General features: G+C 43.6%; 1 protein-coding gene across 23 annotated transcripts in view; it reads left to right on the top strand.

The window, feature by feature from the left end:
- Positions 1–18,268, top strand: part of ADGRL3 (adhesion G protein-coupled receptor L3) — a 2,053,745-nt gene that overhangs the window by 774,392 nt on the left and 1,261,085 nt on the right. For 15 of the 23 annotated variants that reach the window (XM_075603418.1, XM_075603394.1, XM_075603400.1 and 12 more), the window contains one exon: positions 14,372–15,983. The exons of 1 other annotated variant lie outside the window; for it this stretch is intronic. In XM_075603418.1, coding sequence (XP_075459533.1) covers positions 15,884–15,983 — 100 coding nt within the window. In that variant the 5' untranslated portion in view covers positions 14,372–15,883. Of the gene's footprint in view, positions 1–14,371; positions 15,984–18,268 lie in introns of those variants that run through there. 7 more of the 23 variants (XM_075603509.1, XM_075603529.1, XM_075603540.1 and 4 more) reach the window with 4 other exon arrangements.

The following is an 18,268-nucleotide window of genomic DNA, read 5'->3' as shown; positions in this document are numbered from 1 at the left end:
AAACGACTAAGCCCAGTGAGTACGAAGGGGCGCTCTCTGGGTACTGAATCTCCTTGTCCCCCTCCAAGAAGGGAACTTCCCAAAAGATTGACTATTCCCGTCTCCCTTTCAGGACCGACTTTCCGCACCTCCACTGCTGCATTTATCGATTCCGGCGCAGGAGGGAATTTCATAGATCAAACCTTTTCTGAGCAAAATCAAATTCCGCTTTCCAGGAAGGAATCTCCCGTTGCCTTGGTCGGGATTGATAATCGACCTCTCACCCCGGCTTATATCTCCTTAGAGACCGGACCTATCACCCTTTCTACTCATTCTCACAAAGAGACTCTGGGTTTTGATGTTATTCATGCCCCAGGAACACCTATCACGCTTGGCTTGCCCTGGTTACAGAAGCATAATCCACTCATCGATTGGGTGTCTCCTAACCCTATTAACTGGAGGTCAAGGTCAGAGAAACATTTTCCCTCTATCAAGCAACCATCCTTTCTATTAGCCAATACATCAAGTTCTCTGAGGGAGTTGCCTTCTCCATACGCCGAATTCTTGGACGTTTTCAGCAAGGCTCAGTCTGAACTTCTACCTCCTCATCGTTCCTACGATTGTCCGATTGATCTGATACCTGGTTATACCTTGCCGAAAGCCAAATCTTATCCTCTCTCGTTGCCCGAGACCAATGCTATGGACGAATATATTCGTGAGAATCTTAAGCGGGGTTTCATACGTCATTCCAATTCTCCTGCGGGGGCTGGATTCTTCTTTGTCAAAAAGAAAGATGGTACCCTCAGACCATGTATTGATTACCGGGGTCTGAACCATATCACGGTGAAGAATCGTTATCCACTCCCACTCATCTCCGAACTCTTTGATAGACTTCAGGGGGCCAATCTCTTTACTAAACTGGATCTCCTTGGGGCATACAACCTCATCTGCATCCGGGAGGGCGATGAATGGAAGACTGCCTTCAACACCCGTAGCGGACACTACGAATATCTAGTGATGCCCTTCGGGTTAGGCAACGCACCGGCAGTTTTTCAGGACTTCATCAATGACATCTTTCGAGACGTTCTTAATATATTTGTCATTGTATACCTGGATGACATCCTTATTTTTTCTCAAAACGTACAGGATCATATCATCCATACGAAGTTTGTGCTTTCACGCCTCCGCGAGAACCGGTTGTTTGCTAAAATGGAGAAATGCATTTTTCATCAGTCTACCACTTCTTTTCTCGGATACATCATCTCCAACAAAGGTTTGGCCATGGACCCAGAGAAGCTAAAGGCCGTCGTGGATTGGCCACAACCCAATTCCCTCAAATCTGTTCAACGGTTTTTGGGTTTTTCAAATTATTACCGGAAGTTTATCCGCAACTTTTCCACCATTGTCGCTCCTATCACGGCACTGACCAAAAAAGGTGCAGACCCTTCATCTTGGTCTCCAGAAGCTGTCACGGCATTCGAGACACTGAAACAAACTTTTGTCTCTGCTCCCATCCTTCGGCACCCTAACACGAATTTCCCCTTCACCTTAGAGGTTGACGCTTCGGACTGTGGGGCTGGGGCGGTTCTGTCGCAGAAATTTTCTTCCCAGGATAAACTTCATCCTTGCGGGTTTTTCTCCAAAAGATTTTCATCGGCAGAAAGGAATTATGACGTGGGCAATAGGGAACTTTTGGCCGTCAAAATGGCTCTTCAAGAATGGAGACATCTTCTGGAGGGGTCAAAAGAGCCATTCACCATCCTTACGGACCATAAGAACTTATTATACATTGAGAATGCTCGTCGCTTAGGTCCTCGCCAAGCTCGCTGGTCGTTATTTTTCTCTAGATTCAATTTTGTTCTCTCATACATTCCCGGCACTAAGAACGTCAAGGCGGATGCTCTCTCCCGGCAATACTCTTCTGAAGAGAGATCAGAGAAAACCACTGAGTCCATCCTCCCTAAACAAAGAATCTTAGCAGCTGTGGCATTCAAGAATCTGGAGAGGATCATCAAATCTCAAGAGAACCTCCCGTCCGGTCTGGTGGTTCCTAAAGACTCTTTGTATGTGGAACCCAAATTTATCCCTGAAATACTGGACTGGGGACACGCCGTCCGTTCGGCAGGGCATCCTGGATTCAAGAAAACCTTGGACCTCATCCGTCGTACCTTTTGGTGGCCCAATATGGCTAAAACCATTCTGGAATTTACACGGTCCTGTCCGGTATGTGCGCGTAACAAGAGTCCTCGTCAGAAACCTCAGGGTCTTCTCTTACCTTTACCTATTCCGGAGCGTCCCTGGTCCCACATTTCGATGGATTTTATTGTGGAGTTGCCTAGGTCGAATGGCATGAATACCATTCTTGTGGTAGTAGATCGGTTTTCCAAGATGGCACACTTTATCCCTCTCAAAGGATTACCCTCCTCACCCGCCCTTGCGGATATTTTTGCCAAAGAGATTTTCCGGATCCATGGGATTCCTACATCCATCGTGTCCGATCGAGGTTCCCAGTTCGTCTCCAAGTTCTGGAGAAATTTCACCAAGAGACTAGGTATCTCGTCTTCCTTTTCTTCGGGATATCACCCTCAATCCAACGGACAGACCGAGAGGGTTAATCAATCCCTCGAGAAATACTTAAGGTGCTTCGTCTCTAATTCTCAGGATGACTGGGCAGAATTACTTATCTGGGCTGAGTACGCATTCAATTCTTCCAGGAATGAGTCCACCCACGAGACTCCCTTCTTTATCAACTACGGATTCCATCCGGCTCGCCTACCTATTACTAAAGAATCCTCTGGGGTACCAGCCGTGGACGAACATATTGCTCTCTTACAAGACTCTTGGTCCAGAATACAATCTGCATTTCAAAAAGCATCCTTGACATCTAAAGATCAGGCTGATCGTCACCGTCGTCCGGCACCCGAATACAAACCCGGGGACAAGGTTTGGCTATCTTCCAAGAACATCCGTCTCAAAACGCCTTCCCTCAAATTGGCTCCTAGGTTCCTGGGTCCCTTTTCCATTTTGGAGCAGGTTAATCCGGTTTCTTTTCGACTCCAACTTCCTCAAAGCATGAGAATTCCGAATGTCTTTCACACCTCACTTCTCAAACCTTTTATCTCCAGTAGCCTCTTTCCGGATCACACTTCGAAACCAGATCCTGTGATGGTACAGGGTAACGAAGAGTATGAAATACAGGCTCTACTGGATTCCCGTCTTTCAAGAGGTAAAGTCCACTTCTTGGTCCACTGGAGAGGTTTTGGACCCGAAGAGAGGTCATGGGTACCCCTGAAAGATATTCATGCGCCAGGACTCCTCAAACGCTTTCGTAAGAAGTTTCCATCAAAACCATGGAGGGATCGTCCTGAGGTCGATCCTGAAGGGGGGGGTACTGTGAGGAATCAGGGATCGCGGCGCCCGCGCCCTGGTTCCTCTGCTGATATATTCCCTCCTGCTGCCGTGGCACGCACCTCTCGCCAGCGCCACTCACCTCCGTCGGTGCTGGGGGTTCCCCGTCGTCCTCGGCGTCCCCGGTTTCCAGCAGTACCTCACGCGGCCGCCATGTTGCTCGGGCGCGCGCCTGAACAGCGCGCGCCGGGCGAAGTTAATTTATTCACTGCTCTGGCAGTGAAGACCCGCCCCCAATACAGAAATATGATCTCCTGTCAAGACAAGAGTTCTCACCTGCCTGCCAATCAAGGGAACCTATCCAGGATGGCTCCACGCAGTCCTCCAGGTCTGCCTTCACTTCTGATTGGTCAGCCACACTTTATAATGCCAGTCCTTCCTATCATTCATTGCTCGACATAGTTTTCACTTGGATTACTACTCTGGCGTTTTCTCTCTCATTCACTCAGGTTACGACTTGGCTTGGCGGACGTCTCTCTCTGGCTCTAGACCCCTGCTTGGACAAACGACCTTCCAGTATTCTCCAATCCCAGACCTTGGCTAACGGCAACGACAACGGCATTTCTACACCGGTACCGGCAAGTATTGCTAGCGAAATACACCTGGCCTGGCAACGCCAAAATCACCACACTCCGGACACGCTCCCTTTGCTGCGGGTGCGTGCTTCTATATGTTCCTCACCTCAGTGAAAGGAACGGGTCTGGTCTGCGGGCAGCACCGGCGTAACAATCTTATAATATATTTTACATTATGAAAAATGGTAGAACGCTTGTACAGTGGCGGCCGACCTGAGTCTAAGTCGGCTAGATCCGCGGCTCTCAGATTATCCCGGTTAGGTGCGGTTTTCTGCTTGTTTCGCCCGGAGTGAATTGCGTTATTTTAGCGCTCGTGATTTTAGCATTTTATTCTCGCCGTCTGCAATACTGCAATGCCGTGTAAAAACTCAGGGGGCGTTTGAGAGCTGTTGTCTTGGAAGTCTAATACCTTCGCGGTTCAACCTACATCAGTACACAGTCTGTGTGTGCGCACGCAGTAATTGTAAATTTGCATATTTAAAGAATACATGCATTTGCAATGCTGTGCTGATGTACAGTATGTCTCATTTGAAAATTGTTGAAACGCATACGCGTGTACAGTACTGTAACAGTGTCACATTTCGGCATATACAGCGCTCTCCCCTCGCTCAGGATAATTAAGTGCACTGCAGGGTATTTCAACTTCTTATCTTCTCTACAATGCAGTACATCTCTCCCACACCATTCCTTTGAATGTGTGTCTGGTTTCAATCACATTCCTGCTTGACAGCAGGTGATTACTACGCATTCGCCTTTTACTTCGCCCACCACTGCTTGCTTGCTTGAGTGAGTGACCCAAAAAAATGTTTAATTTTTTTTTTATTGTAATTTTTTTTTCTCCACAAGCCTGCAAAAACCATCTTACTGTATTACGATATTCAATCTGTGCTGTAGCTTTTGACTGCGACCCTGTGTGTTTGACTGCACATGGTTGATTTGTGTGCTTTTTACGTACTGTATTTGGGGGTGTATTATTATGATGAACTGTCTTTTGAAATTAAAGTATGTCTTTATCTTTGAACTTCATGCAGCTGTACCCTGTAGCCCCCTCCCCCACGAACACACACAAGGCTAGCTCAAGGATTTGAAATTCCACGGAGTCATTAATTTTCTGAATCTTGACATTGTGTTCTTAATCCGTCCATAACCGAGCTACAAAGCCTCACTGCGCCTGCGTGTAATCCTTTTTTGAGATGGGAGCTAGCTGCTTACTGCGCATGACTCACCCAACCCCCCTCCACAGAGTCGTTAATTTTCTGAATCTTGACATTGTGTTGTTAATCCGTCCATAGCCGACCTACAAAGCCTCACTGTGCCTGCGTGTAATCGTCTTTGAGATGGGAGCTTTGAGGCTTTGTTTACGGTAACGCTTTGGAAAATCCCTTCTCGAATTTGATTTGCACAGAGCATCACCTCTCTATGCGCCTGTGTAATCCTCTTTCGGATGGGAGCTAGTTGATTACTGCTCATGCGCCTGTAACTTCACCCACCACTGCTTGCTTGAGTGCCCCCCCCCAAAAAATTTTAATTATAATTTTTTAACTGTTATTTTATCCACAAGCCTCCAAAAACAATCTTGATATTACGATATTCAATCTGTGCGTTGGCCTGCACATGGTTGATTTGTGTGCTTTTTATGTACTGTATTTGGGGGTGTAGGGATCAAATTACAGTATTATGATGAACTGCCTTTTGAAATTACTGTACTGTACTCTACTCTATGTAATTTCTTTGAACTGCTGCACAACTAATCCTTCATCCCTCCCCCACGCACACTCAAACTCTTATCGACAGACACCTCCACAGAGTCATTAATTTTCTGAAGTTAGTCATTGTGTTTTTAATCCGTCCCTAGCTGAGCGTCAATCGCCTCACTGCGCCTGCGTGTACTCTAATCCTCTTTAAGATGGGAGCTTGCTGCTTACTGCGCATGAGTCACCCAACCCCCCTCCACAGAGTCGTTAATTTTCTGAATATTGCCATTGTGTTCTTAATACGTCCATAGCCGGGCTACAAAGCTTCACTGCGCCTGCGTGTAATCCTCTTTGAGATGGGAGCTAGCTGATTACTGCACATGACTAACCCAACCCCCCCCCAACCCTTTGAGGCTTTGTTTACAGTAACGCTTTGGAAAATCCCTTCTCGAATTTGAAATGTAAATCTGATTTGCACAGCATTGTGAGAATTGAGCGTTAAAAAGACCATTAACTGATTCATGTTGTTTTGTTATTCATTCTTATTCATTGGTGTACTGTGTGTGTGGGAGAGGGGGGTACTGTGGTGTACTGTGTGGGTTGTCAATGATTATGATTAGCAGGAATGTAAATAAATATTTATTTTATTTTATCAGGAACCCAAAAATACAAATATAAAAATAATCATGAATAATACATAATGCAGACTTTATTAAGTTCTTCGGGTAGATTGAAATTGGATAAACATTTAGAAAACATTTGTAATACATGGATAAAAATGAATAATCCACATTTATAAGAATATTATTTAATAATATATACTGTAATGTATAATATATATATATTAAGATAAAGACAGAAAAAATAATATTACTATATATATATATATATATATATATATATATATATATATATATATATATATAGTAATATTATTTTTTCTGTCTTTATCTTGTTCCTCATTCTGTGTACAGTACACTAGTTCATTGAGAGAGGAGAGGTTTTGTGTACATCATTACTGCTGTTTATATACTGTACATTTGACTGTATAAACAGATTAGACTGGACACAACACCCCACCTCCCCCCAGGCCACCCTTTTTTCCTGAAACGACAAGAAAACAAAAAATTAGTGCAGTTATGTGCGTACTGTATTATGGCATTGTGTGATGTGTAGTACTACTGTACATGGCTGGTGCTGCTTTCTCTGGAAAGAAAAAAATTGAGCAGTTAGTAGGCAGTTACTGTAGTACTGTCAAACTAGTCTACTGCTGCGGCCGAGTTTATTCGAGCATTTGCCGGTTCTCGGCCGCAGCAGTAACCTGGCGTGCTCCGGAGGGTGCCGGGCGCACGCCGAAGCAGCGGAAGAGCGCCCTCCGATCGGGGCGCTCTCCCTCCCGCTGCCGGGTCCGCCGGGTCCCCCGGAACCCCCTGCCACCGTCCCCCACATCGCGGGACACCAGGGCTCCCTTGGGGAGCCCTGGACGCGCGTGCAGGGGGCGCAGGCTCCCGATGACGCGTGACCGCGCATCGGTGATGAGCGGCACGCTGAGGGAGTGCGGCTAGCATGCCGGGGCATCCCCCGGCTTGCGGTGCTAGCCGTGCTCGAATTAAACGTGTCGGTAGTGTATACTGGAACTACTCTATACTCTGACTACTGTTAAATACTATGTAGCGTACTGTAACCTGATGGCTGGTGCTGCTTTCTCTGTAAAAAAAAAACTGTAACTACTGTATACTCTGACTATTAGGAAAGAAAAAATCTGTGCCGTACTTACCTGTATCATACAGTACTTACAATACTACAGTACAGTACTACTTTCCTGATGCTTGCCCATTACGCGCGATCACAATGGGCAACACAGTCACAATGTGGTCTATATATTTATTGCAGCGTTCCGCGGTGAGTACATCGTTCCAAAAACTCATTATGCCTTTCAACAACTAATCCTTTTTGGATGGTTTCACCACTTTACGGATATGGTCCTTCAGCTGATGCCAGACCATTTTCGATCGGATTGAAGTCTGGCGATCTGTCATTGGAAAAAAAGGACAATTAGTTTAAGAGATACAGTACATAGTAAAAACAGTGGGGAAAAAAAATGAGACACGGTCTACTGCACTTACTCCGCTGGCGACTTCACCCAATTGATACCGCGCTCAAGGATATGCGCTGTTGACGCGGTGTGCTTCGGATCGTTGTCCTGGTAGAAGCAGTGATATTGGGGAACTCGCGTGTGATATATTGCACTATCTCAGGGACAATGTTGTCTTGGAAGAAAGCTTTATTCATGATTCCTATAGCAAGAAAAGAAAAGTGCTCAAAAAACTGCACAATAGTACAGTACAGTGCATACAGTAAGGCTACACTAGTAAAGTACAGTGCATAAGGCTACATTATATTTGATATATTTTACCTTCAAAGATGACAATGCATCCTGGTCCACGCCTAGAGATGGCACCCCACACATGCAGCTTCACGGGGTGTTTTGGCCGCGGCTTCAAAGATATGCGGCCTTTTTTGTGGAATGCAAAGCTTGCAAATCTCTCCAGCGACACAGTAGACTCATCAGTGAAGATGCAATCTTGGAAAGTCTCCCCACTGTCGATCCATGCCTGGGCCTGGACCACTCTTTTGATTTTGTTTGCGTACTGTATCATGGGGTACGCTCTGTAATGACAAGGAATAAATAATTTTAGCGGTATAGTACAGTTTCCTAAACAACACTTTTACCTCCTGTACTGTCCAGTACTAACCTCACACATCCATATTTCCATCCAATGCTGCGTCTCATCTTCTTTATGCTGGTCTCAGATACAGCGAGATTGTGATTTTCCTGCAGAGTGTATTTGACCCTTAATGCACTCCTCCCATCATTCTCCTCGCTTTTTTTGTCCACCAGAAGAGTTGTCTCCCTACAATGCAAAGAAAAACAATCCAGTAAGTTACAGTGAAGTAGGCCACAAGCACAGCATTACAGTATAACAGCACAGTTCTACAGTATCAATATGCAGCAATATACAAAATATATATACTGTTGTAATATAAAGCAAAAAATATATATACTGTTGTAATAGAAATATACAAAATATATATTCTGTTGTAATATAATTATAAATATACAGAATATATATACTGTTGTAATATAAATCTAAAAAATATATTTACTGTTGTAATATAATTATAAATATACAGAATATATATACTGTTGTAATATAAATCTAAAAAATATATATACTATTGTAATATAATTATAAATATACAGAATATATATACTGTTGTGATATAAATCTAAAAAATATATATACTGTTGTTATATAAATCTACAGAAATAACAAAAATATTAGATACAGTACTGTAGATCTACAGTACAGTACATTATTTTATATAAAAAATTTTTTAAGTTGTATAAATATACTTACGCGTTAATTACCCTTGGTGCCCTTTTGCGTTCTCTGTTTTTTCCGTGTGCATGATTGCTCACGGTGGTTGCTGGCACAACGAGGCCAGAAGTAGCTAACCAGCGTTGGATAGCAGCAATTCGGTGTCCGCTCGTGTACATGTCCTTAATTCGTATGCTGAGATCCTTGGAAATCTTTTTAACAGGCATTGCTGCGAGTAGAAAGAAATACAAACACAAGAATGTATATTCGATGTTTAGTCGATGTGTATTCAATGTGCAGTGAATCCACAAAATGGATGGTGTATTTATACGGTAATGACTCACATTAGAGTACGCCCACTTTCAACACCTGTACCTGGTCGCCATGCATAAAAGGTTACACACTTTGCATAGCCCACCACTTGATGATATTGCATTGTGCCACCTGCTTCCATGGAGCCACCCCGATTCTACGGACGCAGGAACCCACTCGCCTCTGCCGTACCTGTCAAGCAGAAAAAGCGAAAGGCGGTTGCCGTTTCCACGCCAAGGCAAAAGCGACAGGCTAAGGCCAATAAAGAAAACTTTCTGCTGACCCCAAAGGCTAAGGGTTTTCATAGGCATCAGCCTTATTATGTCAAGAAGAAATACGGTGATGTACTCTCGACGCAAAACGAATGGGAGCCAACCCATTGAACCCGCAGACCACTTCCTCGCATACGCTTCGACGACTCTGCCGCCGCTGTCCCGGAAATCTTCAGCCCGTCTTCTCCACCCCTCGTCCTCGACGCTGCCGCCGCCCTCCCAGAAACCCACGGGCCATCTTCTCCATTTCTATCCAACGTCGCTGCCGCTGATGCCTCTGAAATCCACGGGTCACTTTCTCCTTTGCTCTTAGATGACTCTCCTTCTCGCCCGGAAATCCAAAGGTCACTTTCTCCATCCTTCTTCGACGACGCTGCCGCTTCTCCTCTACCAGATGTCCAGAGGTCACCTCCTCCACCCTTCTTCGACGACGCTGACGCTTCTCTCCATGGAACCCCCATCTCATCCTCCGTTGCACCCATCCACCCAGATGTCCACACGCCACACACAAGAAGCAGCTCGTTAGACCGGATGCTTAATGGGATAAGTGTGGATATCCCAGGGAACTCTATTGGGTCTGGCAAAGATAGATCTGCTTCTGGAGACCATGCTAAATGTGGAGCAACGGATGCTACATATGTATCAACGGATGCTAGATATGGATCAACGGATGCAACATATGGATCAACGGATGGATCGACGGATGGAGAAGATAGAGGCTGACATAGCGGGTATACATCATTTGCTCGGTGTTCATGCCCCTGTTTCCCCGACGCCTGAGCAGGAGGGTGGCATGGATGTGATGAATGGGAGCATCTACCCCCTTCCATCACCAAGCACACCCCCTCCACCAGAAGATGTAGTGTACATGTATGCCGTTGAGGAGGACAGGACAACCCCGTCAAGACCACGCCAGGAGACAACACAGCGACCAAGACCGGAGGAAAGATTCCTCCCAGACAACCTACCATCGCCCGTCGCCTCAAGCACACCCGCTCACAAAAGACCTACATTCGCTCGCATCGATACGGTGCCCGACATCACCCTGCGTGATCTGCCACCGGCACTCAGGGAGAAGTATAGGGTGATGAGTGCTGGTGCACCCCACAAGTATGCCTTGTTACTTTTTAAGCACCATGTGCCCTACTCGTTGTACTGCGACTGGTCCTTCAGAGTGAACTACGACGGAAATCGCATAAAAAAGGCGCTTCCTGCCAATTTAAGAAAGACCATTCTGGATGAAATGCGGCTCTTTTATACAATTACAGATCCTGTAATGAAAGGCGTTCGAGACTGCATTAATGGCGTTTTGCGCCATGCAAGGTATCGGCCATGGACGGACAATCTCGTGGACTTTCTGGTTTAATCACGGGTACTGTAAGACCAATGTATTACTTCCTGGTAAAATATTTTATAAATAAATAAATACTGTTGTGCTGAACTGTACTGTACATGTTTTGACCTGCTGTACTTAAATAAAGGAGATGTTGTTGTGTGTTTTAACTTGTATTTATACAGAAATGTTTTAACTTGCTGTACACACACACACAGGACCTGCACAATTCCAGTCCCGGAGGGCTGCAAACAGACCCGATTTTCAAGGTTGTCCTGAAAACTGGGCCTGTTTGCTGCCCTCGAGGACTGTAGTGGTGCAGGCCTGACTGACTGTTTTGCACACCATCCCACTGTACTGTATATGTTTCTTTAATAAAGGAGATGTTGCGTTTTGTATACTGTATTTTATGAATAAAGATTTTTTTTTAACTTGCTGTACACACACACACACAGGACCTGCACAATTCCAGTCCCTGAGGGCCACAAACAGGCACGGTTTTCAAAGGTTACCCTGAAAACCGGGCCTGTTTGCTGCACTCGTGGACTGTACATGTGCAGACTGTTTTGCACACCATCCGACAGTATATGTTTTGATTTGCCGTTCTTTAATATAGGAGATGTTGCGTTTTGTATATTTTATGAATAAAGAATTTGTTTTTAAAACATGTGACTGTAAACCATACTGACTAGCTGACTGTAAATGTTTTTTACTTTCTATATCTAAATGTTTTCACTACTGTAGCAGTATACCATACACCTGTTGATGTTTTGTATTTCTGTGCATTTAAAATGTTTCTACATTGTACAGTATTTGTAAATAAATGTTTTTGTACTTTCTCCACCAATAAAATAACATGTTGATTTGTTTTACATTGTTCCATTTGCTCCTTTGCTACTGTAACAAAATACAGTGTTTCTAGAATGTACACTACTGTCCAGGCATACTGTACTGTATACTGAAGGCATGCTCAGTACAAGAGTATTAAAAAAAATAGAAGACACATACTGTACTGTATGTACTGGCACTGTATAGAAGACACATACTGTATGTACAGTACTGTAATACATGTAGAATAAATGCATAGTTTTTATTTTTTCGGGTTTATTACACAGTATACTGTACACTACCGACACACTTTATTGAAGTGTGGTTGGTACCGCAAGCCGGGAAATCTCCCGGCTTGCTAGTGGCCGCCCCTCGGCGTGCCGCGCGTCATAGACGCGCGGTCACGCGTCATCGGGAGCGTGCGCCCCCTGCACGCGTGTCCAGGGGCTCCCCGAGGGAGCCCTGGTTTCCCGCGATCGCGGGACAGCGGCAGGGTGTTCCGGGGGACCCGGCGGACCCGGCAGCGGTAGGGAGAGCGCCCCGATCGGAGGGCGCTCTTCCGCTGCTTCGGCGCGCGCCCGTCACACTCGGGCGCGCGCCAGGCTACTGCTGCGGCACAGAACGGGCAAATGCTCGAATAAACTGTGCCGCAGCAGTATATAAAAAAGTATATAAAAAAGTATTGTATACTGTACTGCCAGAAAATATCAGCATACTGTTGAAGGTACAGTATTCTATCCTAATCAATAACAACGACCACTAAACTGTAGACTCCGGTATGTGGGTTTTTAAATCCGATTCAGCAATGTGCAGGCATTGTTACACAAAGCGATAAGTTTTACTGTAATGGTCAGTCAGTCCCCTAAAGAAGTTCCCACAGTCAGTCCCACCAATAATTTTCTCGGGGGGCGTCTCCTGTTCACATGCGCATGCGACTACCATCGATGTAATGACACGCATATGCGTTTCAAGAAGGTTCCAATGCGCATGCGCCTAGCGTTCCACCAATTGTTCAGTATCTGCAGTACAGTACTGGAGAAGCCGCTCAGCCAATGATATTGCTTACAGGAGAATCGCTTGACTTTTGGATCGCGCCGATATTGATACTGTATTGTCAAAATAAAAAAAACACAGAAAACAATACGGCAACAATACTCACCATAGAATTTCCCATTCAGCTGGCGCCGGCGCTGGGCCACTGCCAGTCCAGTGTTCTTGATCATCCACGTCGATAGTTGGCAGCGGGACTACTACACCTGTAGTCAGCTGATGAGGCTGGAAATTGCTTAGGTACATGCAAGCTTGATTGAAACTGCACGCGAAATCCGGCTCAGGCTAGCTGGACAGACAGCAAGGGTTGTCACTGACGGTGGGACCGTTATTGGAAGCCGGTGCTGGTGCATTGCTTGGCAGCGACTGTCGTTTCTTAGTTGGTTTTAACACGACCTTTTGCCTTTTGCCGTCTGCATGATCGTAGATACAGGAGAAAGCCGGCGATACATACCAATAGCCTCCAATAAATTGTGGCTCAATACGATAAAAACAGGGATCGCTACATAAACTTTTCCTTATTGCACCCTTCCACATATGAGGAGCTGGCGAAAATTTGTAAAAGTCATAGTTTTCGATAAAATACTGATAAATTTGAACAACTGTTGCCATCTTATCATCTGTTGCATTAATCGCGGCCCATATCAAATACGTGTAACTTCTGTCAGGTTTTTGGAAAGCGGGCTGCACTTGAACACTCATGGCGGAGGCTCTCTGGAGAATACTGTAACAGAAACTGGTCTTTGTCTTTCTTTAATATGAAAAGCCTAAATTGATACATTATTGCAACCTCTTTCTTCAGTCTCAAGGCCAATTTACAATAGCACACTGTAGTATCTTTTTTAAACGAAACACCTGCAAGTCGACACATTACTGAAGCGCATGCGCATTTCAATTCATGAATATCTGCCATCTGGCGGACACGCGAAGAATTGCAACCTATTAAATCCGAACCATTCTCAATAAACGCATCAACCGCTCATCAACTGCGCATGACCCGCGCATGACCTGCGCATGACCCGCAGCTGAGAACGCAAAATGAATACGGCATGCTCCCAGTGAAGTGCGTAGCATTCCAGGAGAAAGCCAGGGAAAAAACGGCGATGTGTTAGAATAAAATGAGCCGCAGCAGTAACATTAATTTGATATGGTGTTTGTCAGAGAGTATGTTGGGCACATTATGCTTCAAATATTTATTTGGCATACTTGGCAAATGATTTATTTCTGGATATATAATATTGACATACTATTGTTGAAGTCGTCTATTTTTAACCTGGTTCACAACACTCAATGATAACATGTGTGTATATATAAACAATTGCATTTATATGTAAATGTCACTTCTATGTGAATGCAGACAAGTTATATAATACATGTCAAGAATAATTGTAACACTCATTGATAATTAATTTTTTACCTACTAAGTGACCAGACAGCCAGTCATAATGCTCCAAAATACACGTTACAAGTACTCTGTTTTATTCATCATTGAATCGTATATTTCTTTTTTTTTTTTCAATATGCTGCTTACACCCAGATGCAACGACTGAGCTCTGCTGCTGCTGACTGCCCTCCCCTTCTTTCAAAGGAAGAGACTGCAGGAGTCTGCCACTCAACCAGCCACCACCAGTCACCGCACCACCACCACTCATCATACCACCACCACTCACCACACCAACACCAATCACACCACCAGTCACCCCATCACTCCCCTGATTCACATGTGCACTCCCATGCCTACTCGCACTCCTTCCTTCAATACCTCAACCACTCACAAATAACAAAGAAATAAATTAAATGACACATGCACCAAAAACTTTCAACCTCACAAAACAAAAAATTGATAAACAAAACAAATACAGAAGACAACACTCTCAAAATTCTCAACAACTCTATCAATCACAAATCTTTCAAACGCCTAGCTCTGTCTGTCTCTCACTCACTCCCAACAACACAGAAAAAGATTACAATAGATACACCATTTAAATAGGCTGGTCGACAAATTGCTTGTCTCGCGAGATTCTCGTAGAATATAAAAAATACTTGTGTTTACACGCCATGCCATTTCCTTGTTTCCCCACCGACGATCATAACACCGCTGGCTACTCACCAGTTTAGCAAATGTTGATAACACAGGTATTCAGGCTTTTGTACATACCGTGATAGTAACGCTGTCAAAAATGGCAAATTAAAAACAATGGCAATTTTTTTTATCGGACTTTAGTGCATAGGCCCCTAAGTGTGACCATACATGGTTTGATAGCAGCAAAAATTATGTTGTTAGACCATTTGTACCACATAAGTAGATTTCAAAAAAATGGTTTCTGTATATCTTAAAGCAGCACTTCCTCTTGAATTTTTTTTTTTACCGGAACTCATACCTGGTCCCCATGATGTTTTTGGAACACCCTGTTTAAGGTGCGGCTATACAATACTTTTTTTTTCCTAAAAAAATTATAAAATGGGAACAAGACATGACCATGTGGCCATTTTGTATTCAAAAGGCAACATATTTTTAGCGTGTGCTGGACCATGGAAACCTGGATGTTTCAGGACATCAGGGGACCTCAATGCAGCTCTGGAAATTCCCCTTAGTTCTGGCAAGCTCTTCTTTTATTTTATTTTTTAATGAAAAGAAAAATATTGAGCACTGTGTGTTGCTGCTTTGTGGGTTTATAAGAAATGTAAACTAGTGTACTATCTACAGACAACCAGATCACTTAGATATATTTACACAAATGTCACTATTGAAAAGTGTCTGATTAGGGCAATCTGTTATGAAATATAAACTTTAATTTCTGCATTGTAATCTGTGATGCATAACCATATTAACATTTCTGAGGGTGTTTGTAACAGGACATATCTCCTATCAGATAATGGTGCAGGGGAAACCGGTATACAGACCTTGAGCCAGCACTGAGGAGGTTAATTCCAAAGCAAGCAGGTTTAATTTGCCTCCTCAGCTTGCTCATTTGAGACTTATAACTGAACACAACTCTGTCTCAAGACACTCTTCTCCAGGAAGCTATACCTGGAGACCACTCTGCAGATGGCACTCATACTCTCTGATCCAGGGAGACACTCGGAACGCTGTCAAGAGCACCATTCCCTTGGACTTTTTCACCCCCATCCTAGCCGGGAAGAAGCAGGTGGGTCCAAATGTAAAACTTGCCTATGTCTGATTCGTATGTTATTGTTGATAATACCTAATTTGGTGATAGACTAAGCACTGTATAGTCAGTGCTCCAAAGAAGAGCTAGGTCTGTTTATTTTTCTCCTGTATGAGGAACATAAGCAGATTTCAGGTTGTGAAAGCTTCGGCTAATAAATGCCTATATTATTTTCCCCTAAGATAAGTCTCCTATTTTAAAGCCTGCGCACATCTTCAGTGCTAGACACATCTTCTTACCATTTTTCATTTATACCATTTCTTAGTGCATCAACCCTCTCTAAACATGTCAGGCATTCTCTATATGTCAATAAATAACACACAAACGTGTATAAACTAAATCTCTCCATTTTGCCTTCACTATTCCTTTTTCATTATTTGCACCCACCATGATTATTTAAAGGTATTTATAAGCCTATATTCATATTATATTCTACAAATACTATACAATTATGTGCAAAAACAGTGGTTAAGAAAGCATTATATGACACTTTTGCACCTTCATGTTTATAAGAGTGTCTGCCTCTTTTAATTAATTTACTCACTGGATTACATGCCTGATATTCATTTTGTTATGCCCTTGGTGTTTGTCTCTTGTCTTGTCAACTTATCTTCTTTCCCCGTCTATCGTCTCTGTAGTCACCTTCTCTTTGTCCTCTAACCTGTCACCTGTGTGTGGTTGGACTTGCAGATTTGCTAGCAGTATTTTAAACCTGTAGATGCCAAAAAAAGAAACAGACATTAAGACCCAGACATATTAAAGTGCTAAGCTTTGGCATGCCTTAATGCCTATTTAGCCAGTTAATATGTGTTAAAGCTTAGCACCCTTTCATGAATCTAGCCCTAGATAAGTATACTCAATTGCTCAGACATTCAATACAAGCTTTTCTACAAAGCTTTTATTTATCCGGAAATAGACTGGAGCAATGAGACTAGCAGTACAGCTAAAGGTAACAAGTTTTTCCTCTAAAAAACAATTACTTGACCCAAATTATTAAAGAACCAACCAAGAGAGGGTCATTACTGGACTTGTTAATATCAAACAATGTAGAAGTAAAATAAAATATTAATGTTAGGAAACATTTGGAAACAGTAATCTTAACATGGTCTCATTTGAAATAAATAAAAATTACCATATTACACAGGTTCAACAAAGACTCTTAATTTTAGAAAGGCAGATGTTAATAAACTAATGAATAATCTACAAGGAATAAGCTGGAAGGACATTTGTGTAAGAAAAATGTGGAAGACAAATCGGCAGTCTTTAAAACATAGGTTTTTTTTTTTTTTTAAAAAAAGCACACTTATGTTTGCATAATGGGTGATTTTAATTATCCAGACATAGACTGGGGCAATGAGATTAGCATTACAACAAAAGGAAACAGTTTTTTGGGAGTGAACAAACAAATATAAAGTCCCCAGCGCTAAAGTCCAAGATACCGTGATCTTTAAGGCAGTCTCTAGTCTTTAAGATGGTAGTTGGGCTCTGGTTTAGATGCTCCAGATGGGATAGATGTCCTTGATGTAGATGGATACACCGTCTGAAATAACAGATAAGCAGACACACCTGATTGCGCAGTGTGTTATAGCAATCAGAGCCCTATCTGAGATGTGAAAGAATCCTACTCACATAATCAACGCCAATATGTTCAGTGGAGAGGATCTGTGCTTGCTCCCCTTCTAATCCGCTCCTCACACGAACCCCACGTGGAGACAGCTTACAGGAGACAGCTTACAGGATACACCCTCTATCTTCAATGGCGTCGGGGATGCGTCCGTTAACGACACATGGTGCAATAACAGATGGTATTGCTCAATATGCCGTCCGCAGCTTGCATTTCCTAACACCACACCGGAGAGTATCACTGCACACAGACACGCTGTCGACTTGGCGTGTGACGTCAGTGCTTTAGGAAGCTCTCCCTGCGGCAGGACTACAGTGGCTGGGATGGTTCAATGACTAAGCTCCTCCTCCCTACGCGTTTCGTGACACGTGGTCACTTCGTCAGGGGATGGTGGAGCTTAGTGTGTGATGCCTTATATGCAAACCCAAATGGAGAGATCCTCCTACTAGGGGTGGGGCTTAGCTGCAATGTTGATCAAGGAGGATCAGCTCTGACACTAACAGCGTGATCGGGGTTAATGCCTTGCCATACTGCATATAAACACCCTCATATTATGCAATGAATGAGAACAATACAACGGATAAATTAAGAACAAATAAAATAAAATAATAAAACAATCATACTTATATATAAACAGCCA

Source organism: Ascaphus truei, chromosome 1, assembly GCF_040206685.1.
Source record: "Ascaphus truei isolate aAscTru1 chromosome 1, aAscTru1.hap1, whole genome shotgun sequence".
Lineage (NCBI taxonomy): Eukaryota > Metazoa > Chordata > Amphibia > Anura > Ascaphidae > Ascaphus > Ascaphus truei.
This window is presented reverse-complemented; position numbering and strand designations above follow the sequence as displayed.